This window comes from Oryctolagus cuniculus, chromosome 12 (assembly GCF_051225735.1).
Source record: "Oryctolagus cuniculus isolate XC-2025 breed Fujian yellow rabbit chromosome 12, ASM5122573v1, whole genome shotgun sequence".
Taxonomy (NCBI): Eukaryota; Metazoa; Chordata; class Mammalia; order Lagomorpha; family Leporidae; genus Oryctolagus; species Oryctolagus cuniculus.
This window is the reverse complement of record NC_142878.1, coordinates 17,276,339-17,298,516: the sequence shown is the minus strand read 5'-3', so window position 1 is coordinate 17,298,516 and position 22,178 is coordinate 17,276,339. Positions and strand designations below refer to the sequence as shown.

Genomic DNA, 22,178 nt, shown 5'->3' with positions numbered 1-22,178 from the left:
AAAGTTTTATGTTTTATTTGAAAGGCAGAGTTAGAGGCAGTGGCAGAGAGAGAGAGAGAGAGAGAGAGGAGGAGAGGGGAGACGAGGGGTGGTGAGGGGAGGAGAGGAGAGAAGAGGGGAGGAGAGGAGAGAAAAGGGGAGGAGAGGAGAGGGGATGAATCAGTTTTCCATCCACTGATTCATTTCCCAAATGGCCACAGTGGCCAGAGCTGGGCCAATCTGAAGCCAGGAGCCAGGAGCTTCTTCCAGGTCTCCTACGTGGGTGCAGGTGCCCAAGGACTTGGACCAAAATCTGTTACTTTCCCAGGCTCATTAGCAAGGCACTGTATTGGAGGTGGAGCAGCTGGGACTTGAACTGCCTGCCGGCACCATATTGGATGCCGGCACTGCAGGCGGTAGCTTTACCTGCTATGCCGCAGCACTGGCCTGAACTTGTATCACTTTTAGTAGAAAGCTATGAGATATTATTTGGTCACTGTTTTAATATTGATAGCTGTTTTAGCCTGACTATATTTTAATAAAAACTATGATTATTAGATTACTATTGAAAGACCTTGTGCTAAATATTATGGGGTAAAAGACTTTGTTGGTGATCGTAACTCTTTAGACTTGAGATCGGGAGACAGGAGGGACACAGATGTATGTCTCTGTCCATTGTGTGGGGCCAGTGTGCCCTGAGACCTGTAAGCAGTTTCCACAGGTGTCCTAGAGACAGCGCAGTGGAGAGCTCGGGTGAGGGTTCTTGAAGGGTTTGGCAGAGAGGCGCAGGTGAAAAAGAATCTCCATGCTGGTGGGGGAGACAGTAGGAGCACAAATGAAAGTAACCTGCTTTGCTTGCAGCTCATGGTTTAATGATGAATTGTGGGGCTAAAAGCCAGAGAGCTCTGCTGAGTCCTGTCATACCGTGCCGCAGCAGCAGGCTGAAGCTTGAGGCTGATTGGGAACCTGGGACAGGAGACCTCGTAATGAGGATTGATACTCAGGGTGATTAATCTCATGAGGTTTAGGAGTATTTTTTAAAATTAAGATTTATTTATTCATTTGAAAAAGTTACAGAGAGAGGGAGAGACAGAGATCTTCCATCTGCTGGTTCACTCCCCAAATGGCAGCAATGGCCAGGGTTGAGCCAGACTGAAGCCAGGAGCTTCTTCTTTGTCTCTCACTTGGGATGTAGAGACCCAGGCACTTGGACCATCTTCTGCTGCTCTCCCAGGTGCATTAGCAGGGAGCTGGATCGGAAGTGGAGCAGCCAGGACTCAAACCAGTGCTCATATGGGATGCTGGCACTGCAGACAGTGGCTTAACCCATTGCATCGCAGCCCCAGCCCTTGGTCTAGGAGTATCGAACCTGGAAATCATAGAGATGGAGAATTGCTTTTGTATCTAGTGCATCTTCTAGAGGAAGATATGAGAAGTGGAAAAAGGTCTGGTACCACTATGATGGGTTGTCTTGTAGAGATGATGACCTTTTAGGAAATCAGCAAAAAATGAAAAATGGCTGGTATTTCAAGTTTGAATTACTGAGGATAAAAAATTTAATGGAAGTATTTGGGCTGTTTGATATTATGAAATTAATTTTAAATCGAATGAGTTTGAGAAAAGTTGATCAAACATGCAGATTTTTTCAGTATTAAGGTTGGCAAGAACCTTCAGGATAACTCACTGTTTTTGAGATTAGGAAACTGGAGCTTAGGAATTGGGTTGGACCCCAGTGAGCTGATGTGTCAGGGTTGAATTAGGGTGACTGCTTTGAACAGAGTGGGAGCTCCAGCTGGAGCTGTGTAGGGCAGTGACTGTTACACCTATTTTTGTAATTAAAGTTTTATGGGAACACAGTTGCATCTGTTTGTTTGTACATCATTCTGGCTGCTTTTGCTGTGTAGTGGCAGAGTTGAGTAGTTGTGACAGAGACTATGTGGCCCATAAGCCTGAACTATTTACTGTCTTACCTTTTAAGAGAAAGATTTCCAGTCTGTGTTCTAGATGATTAGCTGAAAGCAAAACCAGCAGACATAAATGCTGTGAGGCCTTTGGTGTACGGATTGTGTGAAGCAGGTCTTGTGGCATTGGAATTCAATGAGGTTGTGGCCAACAGAATCCTAAAGGCCTTACTTCAACCCCCCCAGAACAGACAGGAAGACATCACCTAATCTCATGACACATTGGGAATTGGTTTCTTTTAATGATCTAAATAGGGTTTAAAAGAAAACATCAGGCTAGAAATACAAACCTGGATGTGTACATGGTAGGGATAGTAAAATAGCGAGTAAAGACGAAAGAGAAGGTAGAAGACTTGGACCAGGGGCCAGTGCTGTGGCACAGTGGGTTAACACCCTGGCCTGAAGCGCTGGCATCCCATATGGGTATTGGTACAAGAGCTGCTTGCTCTACTTCTGATCCAGCTCTCTGCTGTGGCCTGGGAAAGCAGTGGAGGATGGTGCAAGTCCTTGGGCCCCTTCAACTGCATGGGAGACTTGGAAGAAGCTGCTGGCTCCTGGCTTCGAAGTGGCACAGCTCCGGCCTTTGCGACCAACTGGGGAGTAAACCATCAGATGGAAGACCATTCTCTCTCTCTCTCTCTCTCTGTCTCTTTCTGTATAACTCTGACTTTCAAATAAATAAATAAATATTAAAAAAAAAAAAAAAAAGAAGACTTGGACCAGCAACAGAAATCTGAGAAGTAACCGTTGTTGGCTTTGGGAGACAGATGAACAAAAGAGGACAGAATCCAGGGGGTGAGGAGGAGAAAATTCCTTGTTGCATATTTTTTGTTTGATATCTGAGCTTTGAAGATTTAGATTGTCTGTTGCTTATTGAGGTAGAAATCATATGCAGTTTAGCGTGTTCAGCGTATTCTCAGTAATAATAAAGAGATGTCTGTGGCTGAGACTAGAATGTTATACACGTTTTGTTTTTGAATGCAGATGATGGAGCAGCCGCATCCCCTGACCTTGGGGACATGTCTCCTGAAGGGCCGCAGCCCCCAATGATCCTGTTGCAGCAGTTGCTGGCCTCCGCCACCCAGCCATCGCCGGTGAAGGCCATATTTGATAAACAGGAACTGGAGGTACAGACTTGCAGTTTTGACAGTTTTCAGTAGAATGTACTCAATTGTGAACAGCTTCTTTTACTAGATGTACATTTTCTTGAGACCCCCTAAATTCTGTGCCTAATTAAGGCTTTGATCATGTTTTATATTGTCTGCAGAACATTATAACAATAGCTAAAGAATGCGAGGGGTGAAGTTTAATCTTCTTTTAGATTTATGTAGGTTGCTTGAAACAATTAACTAAATGCAGTGTTGGTTAAACGCTCATATATTCATGGTGGGATCTTTTTCCAGGAACTGTTATTGGAAGAGACATATTAGGCCTAGGGCTGGTGCATTTGTTTGTTTTCTTCTTGCAAAAGCCTCTGTTGGCTACGCGGTGCTCCGTGGAGCCTGTGAGGAGGCTGGTAAGGCTGTGCAGGGCCGGCTGTAGGATGTTCCCGTGGAAAGGTAACATGGATCTGGGTCTAAGAGGGGTGGAAACTTTCATGGCTAGCAACAGAGAGTAGATACTTTAACAAATCCTTCTTGTGGCATAATATATTAAAAATTCTGAGTAAATTATCAAAGAGAGAGTTTAAAAAAAAAAAACCTTTTGTAGTATGTTTGGCTGGCAGAAATGACCCCAATAGAAGTCCTCAGAGATCCTGGCCCTCTGGGGAGCAAGGATCCAGAGTGAGGCAGCGGCTGCCTCAGGCTGTCCTAGAAAGGACTAGGATTTCACAGGCAGAAAGTGAGAAAACAGGCCAATATGGCGACAGGGAGTGGGAGGGGGGCATTGTCTTCTCTGAACGTCCGCAATTCCAGCTGCCTGTTAGGTTTGAAAAATCGGAGATGGATGTTGACTGTAAAGTGGCTGCAGTGGCTGTGTTTTTGCTCTGCGCCAGAAGGATAGAAAGAGGACACTGAGCAGTTTCAGAGCTTGTCAGGTGGAGCACAGTAGGACTCATGCTAGGAGAATGCCAAGGGTTAGGCCATAAAAGCAAGTGTAGTTGTCCTTTACGAACTGGGAAGGGCTGTTGTACTAAAGAGAGATTTTCTATTGTTTTGTCTCTGTTAATTCTGATGGAAAGCCAGCCTTTGTTCTTCTATGTGAAATGTGTTGTATCTTGGCTACTTTTAATATTTTGTGTAGTTTTCTGCAATTGACTAAGGTGTACTTATGTGTGTGTGTGAGTGTAGTTTTGTTTTGTTTTGTTTGGTCCTTGGGTTTGCTGAGTTACTTGTCTTTCTGGTGTGATTGTTTTAAAAATTTGGTTATTTCTCTTTAAAAAAATTTTATTTATTTATTTATTTATTTTAAAGAGTATTTTATTCATTTGAAAGAGTTACAGAGAGAGGTAGAGACAGAGAAAGAGTTCTCTCATCCGCTGGTTCACTCCCCAGATGGCCACAATAGCCAGAGCTGCGCCGATCTGAAGCCAGGAGCCAGGAGCTTCTTCTGGGTCTCCCATGTGGGTGCAGGGGCCCAAGGACTTGGGCCACCCTGCACTGCTTTCCCAGGCCATAGCAGAGAGCTGGACCAGAAGTAGAGCAGCCGGGATTAGAACCGGCGTCCAATGGGATGCCAGCGCTTCAGGCCAGGGCTTTTTAACCTGCTGCACCACAGTGCCGGCCCTTATTTATTTATTTAACATTTTTTTCACCTGTCCTCTCCGTTTGTTTTTTTGAGGACCACTATTGTACATGTTAGTGAGTTTCTATTTGTTATTTTAAAGATCTTTTTTTTTTGTCTTTGTTAATCAGATTAATTTATACTGATCTGTTCTCAAGGTTAGGATGCCCTGCTTTGTGGAGTCTAATTTGATGTTTAGTCCATCCAATAAGTACTTTTTTAAGGTTTATTTATTTATTTGAAAGTCAGAGTTACACACACAGAGAGAGAGAGAGAGAGAAAGAGAGAGAGGGAAAGGTCTTCCATCCGATGGTTCATTCCCCAATTGGCTGCAATGGCTGGAGCTGTGCCGATCTGGAGGCAGGAGCCAGGAGCTCCCATGTGGGTGCAGGGGCCTGAGGACTTGGACCATCTTCTGCTTTCCCAGGCCACAGCAGAGAGCTGGATCAGAAGTAGAGCAAGCAGCTCTTGAACTAATACCCATATGGAATGCCAGCGCTTCAGGCCAGGGCATTAACCTGCTGTGCCACAGCATCGGCCCCCATCCAATAAGTATTTTATTTTGAATGTTCCACATACCATATTTACATTTGGTTTTCATTTTTACAGTTTTGTATCTCTCCTATTAGCTCTCATATCCTCACCTCATATCCATTTTTCACATCTCACAATGTAAACATTTATAAAATATTTATCTTTTAAAACCATTTCCAGTAGTTATGTTAGATTTCTTGTTTGCTAATTCTAACATCTTGGCCACCTGTTTTTCTGCTACTCTTGGTGTTTTATTTTCTGTTAATTATACTGTTATTGGCTGTTGTTCTTCAAGTATCTAATTATTTTGGATTATGTTCCAGTTGCTTTGGGTGCCACAGTGTGTTGGCTCTGGGTGTGGTTAGCTTTCTCTGAAAGGGGGAATTTTCTTCTTAGGGGCAGCACAGTACCTGGCAGCTCACTCCAATCCTGAGGAGACTTGTTGAGAGGCTTCCTTCTGATGGTTTATTTTGGTTTGACCTTTAGTTGTGGTTTCTGATCCTTATTCTAAGGAATTTTGACTCTTTTGGAGTTTTAGTGAAAGCCTCAACATCTTGGGAAGCCTCCCACCACCAGCCCCACACTCGATTAGACTTGAGCCTCAAATACTGTTGGTCTTGGACAGCTCTAGAAGTCCCTCCAGCCTTCCATCAGTCCCTTTGCAGAGCCTGGGCTCTTTATTGTCTCATATGTACTCTGTTTTGGAATCAGCAAAAAATTTGAGGTATTTGCCTACTCATGTATGACGTTTCCCTCTATGGTTCTTCTGCAGGGAGTCTTCTCCCTCACTTTCTAGTTCCCTGTCATGCCTGGATTCCAGCTTCTCCTGCTCTCTGATCTGTCATTGCCTCCGGTTAAATGTGCATCTTGTTTATTGCCTTCCCTTGTGTCAAGGTTGTACTTGCTCCAGTTTTGGCTGCTTTGGCTGTTCTCTGGTGTCCTCCAGCAGTGTTTAAAAGTGTTTGGTTCAGAATTCATGATTATAAGTAGTAGAGGATTAGTATAGAAAATCCTAACTCCTTGTTAATACATGCTGACCTCCTAGCTCAGCCTGGTTCTGAATTGTAAGCCTTCTAGATGAAACCTGTCATTTCCATGTTACTCTGACTTCACTGCAAAACCTAGGCTTTTGAAGAGCACTACCTAATCCTGGAAGGCTCCACACTGTTCTGTTTCTTTTAATTCCCTCCTCACATGCTCAGTTCAACAAAGTAGTGAGTTGCAGTTCTTAGAGGAGCTGGGGGTGAGGAACACAGGTTGCCAGCTGATCAGGGTTTCTGATCCTGCTTGCAGGGGGTTCCCAGCTGCAGATACCAGTGGTATAGATGTTCACCGACTCATTGCAATGTGTTTCACACTAATATTCTCTGTTTCCATTAATTTCAAGTTCCGTGTTTAACCTCCAGAGTGTTTGTTTCTCTTGATGAGTTAAGATTGGTTTGGGTGATCCACGAGAGTTGCATGTCGTTTTTGCTGTCAGTTACAGAGGGAAGAGCAGGTGCCTGCAGCTGGCAACACAGTGCCCTTGCAGCAGGGAGTGGGCCCCTTCCTGTGCTCTCACCCGTCAGAGCTCGAGACTGCTGGGAGTTTTCCTTACTGGACATCTGTTGGATTCTCTGTGTGCTGAGTGGTCAGGAAAGTTATTTGAGAACCAGATCGTTCATCTGTAAAACTTGGCTTTGTCATTTTTTAAACCTCTTTTATTTTTAAATACATGTGAATTCAGCTTTTCTGTACTGCAGTTCTTAGTAGATGTTGGTCATTGTTATTTTCTTAGCTTGTTTAAGTTAGGGAAGGACACTTTTATAAACCTTCCAGAACCCTCTCATTTGCCTAGGCTGCTGCTTTGGCTGTGTGTCAATGTTTGGCTGTGGAGTCCACTCACCCTTTGAGCCCGGGGTTTGAAGACTGCAGCTCCAGTGAGGCTACGACGCCTGTCTCCGTGCAGCACATCCGCCCTGCCAGAGTGAAGAAGCGCAAGCCGTCACCTGTGCCTGCGCTGCCCATTGTGGTGCAGCTCATGGAGATGGGCTTTCCTCGAAGGAACATAGAGTTTGCCCTGAAGTCGCTCACCGGTGCTTCCGGGAATGCATCTGGCTTGCCTGGTACTGTGTTTCTTCTTGTCAGTGCTCATTTGTTTTGAGGTTCACATTTTAATGCTGTTGCTGACTTAGCAGTGGCCTACAGTACACTGTGTGCTTGCCCTTAGGTGTGGAGGCCTTGGTTGGGTGGCTGCTGGACCACTCAGACGTCCAGGTGACAGAACTCTCGGACGCAGACACAGTATCTGATGAGTATTCAGATGAGGAGGTGGTGGAAGATGTGGATGATACAGCCTACCCTGTGGTCAGTGCCTTCTACTTGACTTGCCTGCACTTTGCCTTCTATCTTAGGCTCTGAATATCTTTTGTTTTCTCTATTTTCTGAAGAAACTAAGTGTATCTACTGTGGATGATTCCGTGAGACATACCTACAGTTCTGCAGGGCACAGAATAAAGCTGTCTTGCTACTAACGTGCTTTTTGGGTTTCCTATGTTATAATTACTTTCTATTTTAAAATACAACCTGTTCACATATCTAGTGATGTTGGGTAGCCATTAGAAGATACTTTATTTAAAAATTGTGTGTTATATGACACATTGACTTGTGACCTGAGGAAATTGTCTCATAGGAGTAATTTGGAGATGCCTCTGAAGTTTTCCAGATTTGTACCTTTTCAGATTTATTTCTGCCTATTATGCTAGTACTGTTAGTCTTTTTAGATGAAGGTTATGGGGGAAAATATAGTGTTTCACTTTTTTTAATCTCATAGATTTCTCAGACAATAGATTTATCTCTCATTTTTAAAAAATGTTATTTATTTTTTGTAGTCCTCTGGTGCTGTTGTGACGGAGAGCCAGACTTACAAAAAACGAGCTGATTTCTTGAGTAATGATGATTATGCTGTATATGTGAGAGAGAATATTCAGGTGAGTTATTGTCTTAGACTAGAGCCTAGCTCATTGTTTCAGTCACCAAATACTTTAGCATCTTCTGTATGCCACACATCAGTGGACAGAGGCCCTGCTCTCAGGGAGCCTGCACCTTGTAGTGGAAGACAATCATATTTAACCAATAAACTCCTTGAAGGTAACACACACCATGCACAGGAGAAAGAGCAGAATGGAGTGAGGGATGGAAGTGAGTTCATGTTACATTGTTGGGATTGTGGTGGGGAGGTGCGTGAGGAAGGTGTGATGTGGGAGAGGCTGTGGGGCTCAGCAGCCTCCTGGAGAGGCAGGCATCTGGCCACGGTAGCTGCATCAGAGTTACCAGAGCACAGAGGAGCAGGAGATGGGAGAGGCCAGAGCTGACGGTCAGAAGTGGCCTGTCTGCAGTGGATGTGGCACAGAGGTGGTGTTTCTCCACTTTTGCCATTTGTGACACTTTTTGTATATTTCTTTTTTCATATCATTCTCACTGCCATCTGACTTTTAAAATCTAGTTACATTTTATGTATTCCTTTATCCAACATAAATATTTTCTTGTTCTAATTCTCTTTAGTATATTTCGGAGGAAATCTTCACATTTTACCTGTAAATATGTCAGTATGCACCCTTAATGGAGAAATGTGGTTATTTTAACATAGCGGCATTACTGTTACCCAACATTACCTGGGAGAATAGATAATATCTTTAATATCATCTCACTCAACACTTGGTCAAGTTTGCCATTTTCTCAGAAATGGCTTTCATAATTTTTTGAATTTGGATACCCACGAGATCATAAATCTCCCCATTGGGTGACGTGTTTCTGGTTCCCTCCTGTCTTAGCTTGGGCTGCTATGACAAATACCACAGGTGGGATGGTGGATTACGTGATAAACATTTATTTTTCACAGTTCTGGAGGCTGGAATTCCAAAAACAAGGTGCTAGCTTGACTGGTTTCTGTTGAGGGCACTCTTCTGTGTATGTCCACAAATGGAGAGATGGAGAACTAGAGTAAGCAAGGGAGCTCTGGTGTCTCTACTTATAAAGACACTCACCCTGTTGGGTTAGGACCCCACTCTTATGACTTCATTTAAGCTTATTATCTTCCTTAGAAGCCTTATCTCCTAATACAGCCACATTAGGGGTTAGGGCTTAAACACATGAGTTTGCCATTTATTTGTGGTTGAATCTATGTCCTACAAATATCTTATATTCTGGATTTGGTGGTGACTGCTTTGTGGTCTCAGCTAACACCTTCCTCTGCCCTAGTTTCTCCAAGAAAGTAGGAGTTAGGGTTGGTTGGTGATTGGGCTCAGGCTGAGTAAGTCTTAGGCAGGAAGCCTAAGGAGTGGCAGCTCATGCTCTCCTGCCTTATGTCAACTGATGTGCAGGGTCACATGGGCTAAATCTTGCTAGCCTGCTCTTTCTGTGAGGAAGTTCTTTAATTGTTCATCTCATAATAGCCATTAGTATCATCAGCTATACGAAACTAGCCCATCATTAGGGCCTACATGGTAGTGATATTCTAACTTTGCCATCTCTTTTAAATTTGTTAGCTGCAGTTTTTGTTTGTGGAGCAAAAACAATTTTGTCCTCAATTCTGGTTACTTATTATAAAATATAGTTTCTATAGGAATGTGGCTTTATCAGATTTTCAGAATGATACATTGTTGCTCTGGTTCTTACAACAGTGACCAAGAAGTTTTGTTTTTCTTACTTTCATGATGATCTGTTCATTGATCTTTAGGATTTGGTGTATTTCAGCTTTCATTCCTTTTGCTGATGATGAGAGTATCCTTTGAGTGTCCGCAGTAATTTTTTTTAACTTTTATTTAATAAATATAAATTTCCAAAGTACAGCTTATGGATTACAGTGGCTTTTCCCCCCCATAACTTCCCTTCCACCCACAACCCTCCCATCTCCTGCTCCCTCTCCCATTCCATTCGTATCAAGACTCATTTTTTTTTAACAGGCAGAGTGGACAGTGAGAGAGAGAGACAGAGAGAAAGGTCTTCCTTTGCCGTTGGTTCACCCTCCAATGGCCGCCATTGCCGGTGCGCTGCAGCCGGCGCACCGTGCTGATCTGATGGCAGGAGCCAGGTACTTATCCTGGTCTCCCATGGGGTGCAGGGCCCAAGTACTTGGGCCATCCTCCACTGCACTCCCTGGCCGCAGCAGAGAGCTGGCCTGGAAGAGGGGCAGCCGGGACAGAATCCGGTGCCCTGACCAGGACTAAAACCCGGTGTGCCGGTGCCGCAAGGCGGAGGATTAGCCTAGTGAGCCGCGGCGCTGGCAAGATTCATTTTCAATAATCTTTATATACAGAAGATCAATTTAGTATACATTAAGTAAAGATTTTAAGAGTTTGCACCCATATAGAACATAAAGTGTAAAATACTGTTTGAGTACTAGTTATAGCATTAATTCACATTGAACAACACATTAAGGACAGAGATCCTACATGAGGAGTAAGTGCACAGTGACTCCTGTTGTTGACTTAACAATTTAACACTCTTGCTTATGGCGTCAGTAATCTCCCTAGGCTCTTGTCATGAGTTGCCAAGGCTATGGAAGCCTTTTGAGTTCGCCGACTTCAATCTTATTTATACAAGGTCATAGTCAAAGTGGAAGTTCTCTCCTCCCTTCAGAGAACGGTACCTCCTTCTTTGAAGGCCCGTTCTTTCTACTGGGATCTCACTTGCAGAGATCTTTCATTTAGGACTTTTTTTTTTTTTTTTTTTTTTTTTTGCCAGAGTTTCTTGGCTTTCCATGCCTGAAATACTCTCATGGGCTCTTCAGCTAGATCTGAATGCCTTAAGGGCTGATTCTGAGGCCAGAGTGCTGTTTAGGACATCTGCCGTTCTATGAGTCTGCTGTGTATCCTGCTTCCCATGTTGGATCGTTCTCTCGCAGTTATTTTTTGTAACTGTCTGCTTTACAGCACAGGTTGATCCAGGTTCACCTTGTATATTTCTTGTCCCAGACACAGAGCCAACTAATTTATGAAGAGCCCTTGTTTCATTTAGTGTAAAATAATACTCAGAGCATTAGGTAAAACCCTATCTTAAGAATAGAATAGGAAAAAAAAAAAAAGAATAGAATAGGGGCAGGGGCTCTTCTGGGTTATACAGACTGTACTTTTATTTTAACTTTAGGTGGGAATGATGGTCAGATGCTGTCGAACATATGAAGAGGTTTGCGAAGGTGATGTAGGCAAAGTCATCAAACTGGATAGAGATGGATTGCATGACCTCAATGTACAGTGTGATTGGCAGCAGAAAGGAGGCACTTACTGGGTGAGGTATATTCACGTAGAACTTATAGGTGAGTGCATTCTTTATTCTGCATTTTCTTAGACACAGAATTCCCAGAAGTGAAAGCTGATTGAAATGCATCTCTTACTGAAATCTCTAGGGTATCCTCCACCAAGTTCTTCTTCCCACATCAAGATTGGTGACAAAGTGCGAGTCAAGGCCTCCGTTACAACACCAAAATATAAGTGGGGATCTGTAACTCATCAAAGCGTGGGAGTTGTGAAAGGTAATATTATCTAGGCAACAAAATTCCAAATGTTAACTTTTCATTAAGTAATGTAAACTCAATAATTTTTATTATTTGAGGCAAGAGAAAACAAGTATGAAGAAAGCCTGTGATTATAGTGTTGTTTTGCTTGTCATTGCCCTCTAGCCAAAGGCTACAAAAGAAGATACCTGCAGATGAACAAAGTCAGGTTGACTAACTCATTGCAGTTGGAGCGGACACACCCTAGAGGAACTATGTACAAGGACTCATGGGGCTTGTGTTGGTTATTTGGTGGAAGGTTTAAAGAAGCTAGGGTAATTCTAAGGCTGGGTATCTTAATAAATCTTATCTGGAAGGTGGAAAGAGTATAGCCAAACTGCAGTGATGATTGGTAAGGAAGCAGTCATTCAGATTAGACAGGATGGGGGCTGTGTGGTAGTTTTTATATTTTGGTTTAGATTTGATCATACATGACTGAGGAGGGATTTTGTTTCTGTGCTGATATATCAGTGATCAGAGATCAACTTTGTCTGATTTCGTGTTCTGTAAACATGTACATTCCCCAGATGCCCACAACAGCTGGGGAAGGGGCTAGGCCATAAACAGGATCCGGAAACAGCCTAGGTCTTCCATGTGGCAGCAGAGATTCAAGTACCCGAGCCATCACCTTCTGCCTCCCAGAATGTCTATTAGTTAGAAGCTGGAATCAGAAGCAGAACTGAGACAGGAACCCAGGTGTTGCTTGGATTCCTTCTGAGAGGAGAAGCACAGTGAGGGCAAGAGGCGCGGAGTCATGACACAGACACTGGGAGTCGGGAGTCGGGTGAAAGCGGGCTAGAGGTGAGCAGCTTACAGACTCGTTTATTTCAGTTGGTATAGCAGCTTACATAGCCGGGGCAGCCAATCTGGTCAAGGGGTAGTTTATGCCCTAACCAATCACTGCCTGTTGCCAGGCAGGCTCCTTTGCCAGGTGGGTTCCTAAGCCATTCCTGAGTAACTGATGCTCGCTTGCCAGTGGCCATCTTGGCATGACCTTCTCATTCCACCATACCCAGGCACTCTAATATATGATGTGGTCATCCCAAACTGCACTTTAACTGCTATGCCAAATGCCCACTTCCTGTGCCACATTTTAAACATATACAAAAGTAGGGAATGTAGTATTATGAACCTCTGTGTGCCTATTACCTGGCTTCAGCAGTTGTCAACTTAGAGCCAGAATTGTTTCCCATGGTCGCCTCCTTCAACCATTTGTTTTTTAAGGATCTGTTTATTTGTCTGAAAGAGCTAGAGAGAGCGAGAGAGAGGGAGGATGAGACAGAGATCTTCCACCTACTGCTTCATTCTGCACATGGCTGCAATGACCAGCACTGGGCCAGACCAAAACCAGGAGCCAGGACATCCATCCATGGGTGCCGGTCATGGTCGGCTTGCCCTCAGCCTTAGCAGGGAGCTGGATGGGAAGTGGAGCAGATGGGGCACACTGGCACCCCTCGTGGGATGCTGTGTCCCAGGCAGTGACTCTGCCTGCGACACCACGGTGCTGATCACGCCCTCAGTTACTCTGAGGCTGGGCCCTGACATCGGTGCCTGATTTATAAGCACCTTATGCGTCCCTCTAGAAGATATGTACTCTTTGTGAAACACAGTTGACTGCAGTGTAATATCATGTGGCTAGGTATGTTTAATTTTGTTCTTAGGTCTTTATTGGTGATAATGAGGATATTTTACATGATTTCTGTTCTGTCCTAGCTTTCAGTGCCAATGGGAAAGATATCATTGTCGACTTTCCTCAGCAGTCTCACTGGACTGGGTTGTTATCCGAAATGGAATTGGTGCCTAGTGTTCATCCTGGGGTTACGTGAGTTTTTGTTTTTATGATCGCTAGCTTTGTCTTAGGAGGAAAGTATTTCTTTTGAATTAAGCTTAATAAATGGCCATCTTTTTTCTTATTAACTCAATGGCTATTTTAAAAACAGGTGTGATGGTTGTCAGATGTTTCCTATCAATGGATCCAGATTCAAATGTAGAAACTGTGGTGACTTTGACTTTTGTGAAACATGTTTCAAGACAAAAAAACACAACACTCGGCATACATTTGGCAGAATAAATGAACCAGGTATGGCAAAATGGTCCTGTTTTTCACCAAATACCACTAGTGAGATAGTTATTGTGGACCCCAAAGTATTAGGGCTTGCTCTTTAAGGTCCATATTTAGTGAACACTGGATAGCACATGTGAGCACAGGGAGACAGAAGGGATGGTCTTACTCATTGATGGCTGCTTATCGCTTTTTATTTTTTAAGAAAAGGGTAGAAATTAGAATAGCTAGGGTTGTTTTCTTGTATTTCTATAAAGAAAGTAAAGAAAATCTCAAGACACTGGTGTTTATTGTACAATGTGGAATTGATTAGGTAAATAGTATTTTATTTGTATTTTTTTAAATTGTGACAAATATATATATATATAAATTACACATACTTATGGGATATTTTGTGATGTTTTGTTACATGTATGCAATGTGCAATCTAGATTTATCCCTTCACAATTTGACATTTCTTTACAGTGAAAACAGTAAAACACTCTTTAATCTACTTTGAGTTAATTTTTCAATTGGTATTACTTTAGGATCTAACTTCATTCTTTTACATGTGCTTCCAGTTTTCATGGCATCATTTATTGAAAAGACTTTTTACCCTCTGAATGGTCTCTGTGACCTTGTTGAAAATTCTAGATTCTCAATTCTGCTCAGTTGGTCTCATTGTTTGTCCTTACGTCAGGTACCATATTACTGTGATGTTGAGGTTATAATAGTTTTCTAATTAATTTAAAAATTGAGGAGAGTAAGTCCTCCAAATATCTTCTGACAGGATTATTTTGGCTATTTGGTTTATCTTGAAATTCTATATACATTTTGGGGTGGATTTTTCAACTTCTAAAAAAATTTACCATTGGGATTTTTTTTTTTTTTTTTTTTTTTTTTTTTTTTTTTGACAGGCAGAGTGGACAGTGAGAGAGAGACAGAGAGAGAAAGGTCTTCCTTTGCCATTGGTTCACCCTCCAATGGCCGCCGCTGCAGCCGGCGCACCGCGCTGATCCGATGGCAGGAGCCAGGAGCCAGGTGCTTTTCCTGGTCTCCCATGGGGTGCAGGGCCCAAGCACCTGGGCCATCCTCCACTGCACTCCCTGGCCATAGCAGAGAGCTGGCCTGGAAGAGGGGCAACCGGGACAGAATCCGGCGCCCCAACCGGGACTAGAACCCGGTGTGCCGGCGCCGCAAGGTGGAGGATTAGCCTATTGACCATTGGGATTTTCATAGAAATTGTATTTTTATGTTTCTTTGGATAAAATTATTTTAACAATAGTAAGTTTTTATCTTTTAAAAATTTTTATTTATTTATGAGGCAGAGTTACAGAGGGAGAAATAGAGAGAAAGGTCTTACATCCACTGGTTCATTCTCCAAATAGCCACAGTGGCTGGAGCTGGGCCAATCTGCAGCCAGGATCCAGGAGCTTCTTCCTGGTCTCCCATGTGGGTGCAAGGGCCCAAGATCTTGGGCCATCTCCCGCTGCATTCCTAGGCCATAAGCAGAGAGCTGGATTGGAAGGGGGCAGCTGGGACATGAGTCAGCGCTCATATGAGATGCCAGCACCACAGGTAGAAGCTTAGCCTACTATGCCACAGCGCCAGCCCCGTCAGTTTTTCTGTCTATGTATACAGGATATCTTCACATTTACTTAAGTCTCCTTTAATATCTTTCGGCATTATTTTTGCAATTTTCCTAAGTATTTCTTTTAATACTATTTTTGATGAAATTGTTTTCTTAATTGATTTTTTTGGGGATGTTCATTGCTAAAATATAGAAATAAACTGATTTTTGTTTGTTGAATTTTTATCCAGCAACTTTGTTGACTTTAATAGATTTAATAGTTTTTTGTGTGGATTATTTAGGGTTTTCTACATATAAGACCATGTCATCTACATACAGACAATTTTCCATCTTTCTTTCCAACTTAGGTACCTATACCAGGGGACTTAAAAAAATTCATGGAAAAATGGAATGAAAAAATGTTTATTTTGGTACAGAAAATTTTTAAATCCAATTATAGTTTGTTCATAATAAGTGTTTCCAAGTGCATTAGCAGGGAGCTGGATTGGAAGTTGAATAGCCAGAACTCGAACTGGTGGCTGTATGGGATGCTGGTATTGCACACAGTGGCTAAACACAACACCAGCCCCTGGATATTCTTTAGAATGCATTCAGGATTATATGTTTGTTCTTGAATGTTTTATCTGACTCTTCTAGTTGTCCTCAATGGGAAAGGCTTGTTGAGCTTCTAGATCTGCCATTAATAGAAGCAGAAACACTTTGCAAATTTATTTTTACCTTTGCATTTGTGAAAGAATTTTTAATAAGTGTTTTCTATGAGCACTGAACTTGTTCCACAACTTATTGTATTCTCTTTGTTTAGAAATATATTACTCTGTGTTACCTGAGAAACTTAAGGCAGATAAATCACAGCATTACATGGACTTCATCTCATAAATTGATGTGAAATATCTTTTTTTTTTTTTTTTAACAAAGATTTACTTTATCCATCTGAAGGGTAGAGTGACAGAGAAAAGGAGGGAAGGGAGAGGGAGGAAGAGACAGAAAAAGGAACCTTCTATCACCTGGTTCATTCCCCAAATAACCACAGTTCCATGCCTGGGCCAAGTTGAAGCCATGTGCCTGAAACTCCATCCAAATGGGTGCTGTATCTTTTGCTGCTTTCCTAAGAGCGTTAGTAGGGATCTGATTGGAAGCGGAGCAGCCAGGACTCAAATCAGTGCTACAATATGGGATGCTGGCATTGTATGCTGCAGTTTATCCTGCTGCACCACAACGATGGCCCCTGAAATATCTTGACTAATTCTTTGAAAGTGACTTTTGGTATTTATTAGCTCCTTTTATTTTATTTTATTTTATTTTTTTTAAAGATTTTATTTATTTATTCAAAAGTCAGAAAGCCACACAGAGAGAAGAGAGGCAGAGAGAGAAAGAGAGAGAGAGAGGTCCTCCATCCAATGGTTCACTCCCCAGTTGGCCACAATGGCTAGAGCTGCACCAGTCTGAAGCCAGGAGCCAGGAGCTTCTTCCAGGTCTCCCATGTGGGTACAGGGGCCCAAGGACTTGGGCCATCTTCCACTGCCTTCCCAGGCCATCGCAGAGAGCTGGATTGGAAGAGGAGCAGCCGGGACTAGAACCGGCACGCACATGGGATGTTGGAGCTTCAGGCCAGGGCTTTAACCGCTGCACCACAGCGCTGGCCCCTATTAGCTCTTTTTAATTTGGAATTTTTCTGTTTTTCTTCAAGTACGAATCTCCTCACTATGCAGTAGTCTTGATTTCTTGGACATGCAGGTTCTGTTACTGTTCAACAGTGTTAACTTTCTCTTTGACCACATGAAACAGGACAGTCTGCAGTATTTTGTGGCCGTTCTGGAAAACAGCTGAAGCGCTGTCACAGCAGCCAGCCAGGAATGCTGCTGGACAGCTGGTCCCGCATGGTGAAGAGCCTGAATGTATCATCCTCAGTGAACCAGGCTTCCCGTCTGATTGATGGTAGCGAGCCCTGCTGGCAGTCATCTGGGTCACAAGGAAAGGTAGGATGTGAGAAGGGCACATCTGGAAATACTGTTATTCAGGTGGCTTTGCAGTTTAGCTTTTCAGAATAAACTGTGAAAAATCGGTCTGGTCTCACTTTGTAGTTTAGCTCATAAATTATCTTGAAGTTTTATTAATGGTACCAGTCTGTACTCACTTTCTTTAGCTCATAAATTATCTTAAAGTTATAGAGTAATTTGCCATCCCGTTTTTAGTGTCAGAGATTTTAAATTATATGGGTAACAGATTTTATCTAGTCAACCAACTGATTGAGTGCATAGCAGGGATTTTTTTCCCTTTCCTACGTAAAATGGGTGAATTCTGATTGTGCTCTGTATAGCCTAACAAATATGTTCCAGATTGCACTGGTGTGTGAGGTGGGTGTGTGCTTGTATGGGCATTGATCAGATTTGGAAAGTGGGGGCCTTTTCTCCACATTGACTCTAGTGGTTTCTGTCTGCCATTGCTTGATGTGTGTGCAAGTATCATGCTAGTCATGAGTCTGTAATACCTTGTTTCTGGGGCTTAGAGTGACACTCTCTTCTAGTGTACAAGTAACAGGGTAGGATACTCCTCCTTCTCCCAGGGAAGAGGAAGATCCCTTCATGCCATGTTTTGTGTTTTAAAAAAGCTTCAAGCTTCAGTGATGATGTATTAGTTAAAATACAACTGAATTTTGTTAACTGAGAATATGATATTTTCCTTGTTTTTTTTTTTAAAGCATTGGATTCGCTTGGAGATATTCCCAGATGTTCTTGTTCATAGACTAAAGATGATAGTAGATCCTGCTGACAGTAGCTATATGCCTTCCCTGGTTGTAGTATCAGGTAATTGAATTAGTTTATTCAAAAAGAAGTTTCTTTATCATGTAATAAAAACTCCTTTATTTGACTCCTTTTTTTTTCCCTAAATCTTTTTTCTAGGTGGAAATTCCCTAAATAACCTGATTGAACTGAAGACAATCAATATTAACTCAAATGACACCACAGTGCCCCTTCTGAATGACTGCACAGAGGTAGGTAGCCGTGGTTGTATTCCTTTTGGGTGTTCACAAATGAACACAGAAATGGCCATTTCTGTGCTAGCATTGAGCCCTGAGCCCATTTTTTCCTTCCTTCGTTAAATAATTATAGTTGTTTTAAAACTTGACATTTTTAAACAAAAAGCTTATTTTACAAACTTGAATCTGCTGTTCATCTGTTCAGCATGACAGGGAAACAAACTTCATTCTTAATATTTTTGATAATAAGCATGGGTAAGTGCTCCCAACAAAAATCGCTGTTTGGCATTTGAGGTCACTGTTCACAGTGCCCGTTTTGGTTTTCATTAAATGTCTTTGATTTTGTGGTGTTTTTTCTGACCATTTAAGAGACACTGAAAGTGCTTTTTTTTAGTATGTCACCCATTCACATCAAGTGATACTCTTTTCACTGGTAATAACACCTTATTCCAGTGTCTCTTGGAAATTTTGAGTAAATCAGGGAGGATTGTTTGAATAGTACCCATACACTTCAGATCAGTCAGTCTCTCAGATCTACCAGTAAATCTTTCCACAAGGCTGTCAGCACTATTTTAATATGTGGAATATGGTCACTGTTACCACCATTCATTCTTAGTGATATAATGATTAATAATCAGTACCAGTGATGTTACTAAATGTGTAATTTAGCAAATTATAAGAATGAAAGATAATATTGAATTTTTCTTCAGTAAGATAATATTGTGAATTTTAGTGTATTTTACTGTTAATTTATTGCTAGGTAACTTAATGCAGCTTGCAGAATATATTAATTGTAGCACTGCATAATTTTACATTTTAACTAAATCAGCAACTATGGAGTAAGTTAAATCAACTGAGATTTTCATTCATATAGGTGTATTTACCTTAACCCAACAAGTTTCCAATTCAAAACAATTTGTAATAATTGATAGCTACAAAATAGTGTGTGTTACATATATAAGAAATTTGAAGCAATGTCAGTATGAAGAGAGAACTCAGGACTCACCCTGTATCTCCTCTGCCATTCCTGTGGAGCTACTTGATTCCTTATGAATGGCCTTTCCTTTCCGGGGATGGGGAACATCCGGCCCATGGAATCATTTGGTGAGGCCTTGCCAAGGCAACTGCAGGCAGGACTCGAAATTCAGTAAATCTACAGCAGGTTGGCTGGCGCTGCGGCTCAGTAGGCTAACCCTCCACCTGCGGCACCGGCACCCCAGGTTCTCTTCCCAGTCGGGACGCCGGATTCTGTCCCAGTTGCCCCTCTTCCAGGCCAGCTCTCTGCTGTGGCCAGGGAGTGCAGTGGAGGATGGCCCAAGTGCTTGGGCCCTGCACCCCATGGGAGACCAGGAAAAGCACCTGGCTCCTGCTTTCAGATCAGCACAGTGCACTGGCCGCAGCGCGCTGGCCGCGGCGGCCATTGGAGGGTGAACCAACGGCAAAGGAAGACCTTTCTCTCTGTCTCTCTCTCTCACTGTCCACTCTGCCTGTCAAATAAAAAAAAAATCTGTAGCAGGCTGATTTTTAAGTTTATGATTTTGTTTGGCGCTTGAATGATGTTATACATATACAAGTTACTCTTGGCAGAAAGTTGCCCCATTCCTGCTTTATACAGATGACTGGTTATGGAAATTTTCACCATGAAACCAAAAACAGGAAGTATGTTGAAACTCCTACTACCTCACCACCCAGCTTCAGCCCTCTCCCCCTCCTACCTCATTGTCATTTGCAGCAGCTCCTAAGCATGAAATTGTTTTAAAAGCACTTGTTTCAATAAATTCTTTCAATATTATTCTCTAACAAGGACTTAAAAATACCATTATAACAACTATCAGATAGTATCCAGTGTTCACATTTACTAATTATCTGATAAATGCCTTTTTGCTGTTGGGTTGTGTGAATGGTGTCTGCACTTTGTACTGCATTTTTTCTTGATTCTCTTGGTTTTTCCTTACTACAGAAAAAAAGAAACTGATTCATTTTTTTTTTCTTTAGCAGTCTTGATATCAACTTGGCTTTCACATCCTATAGTGGTGTTCAACCTTTGTTACCTATGAAATAGTAGATCTTGAGATTTGGTCAGATCCAGTTTAGGCAGTAAAAAGTAATATTTTGTATTGTGTGTTTCCCACTACCTCACTCTTTGTAGAGGGAAAATATAGGAATGGAGGAATAGTGTCTGTTCCATGATAGGAATACAGTCTACCAAATACAGAGAGAATGGGGTATTTGTGGGAAAAATAAACACCTTGAACAAATGAATGACAAAGGCTAACAGAGAGAGCTTGGGTTGTTTCTGTCTCAATTTGAGCAAGCCAGCAATAAAATGATATTTGTGAGACAATCAGAAAAGTTTGATTGCTGTACCATATTAGATGATATTGTTTGAGCCATGATGATAGTCATGTGGATATTTTAATAAAATCTCCTTAATTTAGTGACGCATAGTAAAGTTTTGAACAGCACAGTACCTGGAGTTTTCTTGCCGTAATGCATGTGTGAACAAGATTCATGTATTGGAAATCGTTGAGCTAGGTGGTGGCGCTAGTGAACTTGTTGTACTGTTCTGTCTAGTGTGTCATTTCAAATATTTTTTATTATGTTTTAAAAAGTTAGGAAGGCTCCACTGCTGCCTGGCATATAATCTCTTTTATACTTAATATGTCTTGGTTCAAAAAAACTCTAAAACTTGGGGATCGGTGTTGTGGCATAGTGAGTAAAGCAGCTGCCTGCCATGCTGACATCCCATATGGGTGCTGGTTTGTGTCCTGGCTGCTCCATTTCTGATCCAGCTCCCTGCTGGTGGCCTGGGAAAAGCAGTGGAGGATGGTTCAAGTGTTTGGGACCCTGCCACCCATAGGAGTCCTGAATGAAGTTCCTGGCTTTATCCTGGCTCAGTCTTTGCTGCTGGCCATCTGTTGAGTGAGCCAGCAGATGGAAGATACCTCTGACTGTCCCTGTAGCTCTTTCAAAATAAATAAATGTAAAAAAAAAAAAACCAAAAAACTCTAAAACATAAAGTTTCTGCTTATTCAGTGAGACTTTCATCCTATTTAATTTCTTTCTTTCTTTTATATTTATTTGACAGGTAGAGTTGTAGACAGTGAGAGAGAGAGAGAGAGAGAGAGAAAGAAAGAAAGGTCTTCCTTCCATTGGTTCACTCCCCAAATGGCCGCTACGGTCGGCGCTGTGCTGATCCGAAGCCAGGAGCCAGGTGCTTCTTCCTGGTCTCCCATGTGGGTGCAGGGCCCAAGCACTTGGGCCATCCTCCACTGCCTTCCTGGGCCACAGCAGAGAGCTGGACTGGAAGAGGAGCAACCGGGACTAGAACCTGATGCCCATATGGGATGCTGGTGCCGCAGGCGAGGATTAACCAAGTGAGCCACGGCACCGCCCCTCATCCTATTTAATTTCATCAAGAAAACCTGTGAGAGTCCCAGGCCCCAAGTGGATACATTCAATGTTATATTAACTCCTTTTAAAACAAGCTTTGCTTAAGTGTGACACTGGTAAATTTGACTCACTTACTTGATATTTCTGGAACTAAAGTAAAGGGGCTTCTAGTTGTCCACACATTCCATTTTTGAATATTCTACTCTTCAGTTAAAGGATCTAATGTGTTTGACTCTGAAAAGTTTTTAGCTCATTGTTTGTACATCTAGTATCACAGGTATATCGAAATTGCCATCAAGCAGTGCAGGAGCTCAGGAATTGATTGTAAAATCCATGGTCTCATCCTGCTGGGACGGATCCGTGCTGAGGAAGAAGATTTGGCTGCGGTTCCTTTCTTAGCTTCAGACAACGAGGAGGAAGAAGATGATAAAGCCAGCAGTGGAAGG

The 22,178-nt window shown here is 42.4% G+C and overlaps 1 protein-coding gene across 2 annotated transcripts in view; it reads left to right on the top strand.

Moving 5' to 3' along the window:
• Positions 1-22,178, top strand: part of HERC2 (HECT and RLD domain containing E3 ubiquitin protein ligase 2) — a 231,075-nt gene that overhangs the window by 136,178 nt on the left and 72,719 nt on the right. For both annotated transcript variants that reach the window (XM_051822208.3, XM_051822209.3), the window contains exons 45-56: positions 2,925-3,067; positions 7,036-7,303; positions 7,408-7,544; positions 8,069-8,167; positions 11,325-11,493; positions 11,584-11,709; positions 13,444-13,552; positions 13,671-13,810; positions 17,148-17,338; positions 18,061-18,166; positions 18,263-18,354; positions 22,002-22,177. In XM_051822208.3, coding sequence (XP_051678168.3) covers positions 2,925-3,067; positions 7,036-7,303; positions 7,408-7,544; positions 8,069-8,167; positions 11,325-11,493; positions 11,584-11,709; positions 13,444-13,552; positions 13,671-13,810; positions 17,148-17,338; positions 18,061-18,166; positions 18,263-18,354; positions 22,002-22,177 — 1,756 coding nt within the window. The remainder of the gene's footprint in view (positions 1-2,924; positions 3,068-7,035; positions 7,304-7,407; positions 7,545-8,068; positions 8,168-11,324; positions 11,494-11,583; positions 11,710-13,443; positions 13,553-13,670; positions 13,811-17,147; positions 17,339-18,060; positions 18,167-18,262; positions 18,355-22,001; position 22,178) is intronic.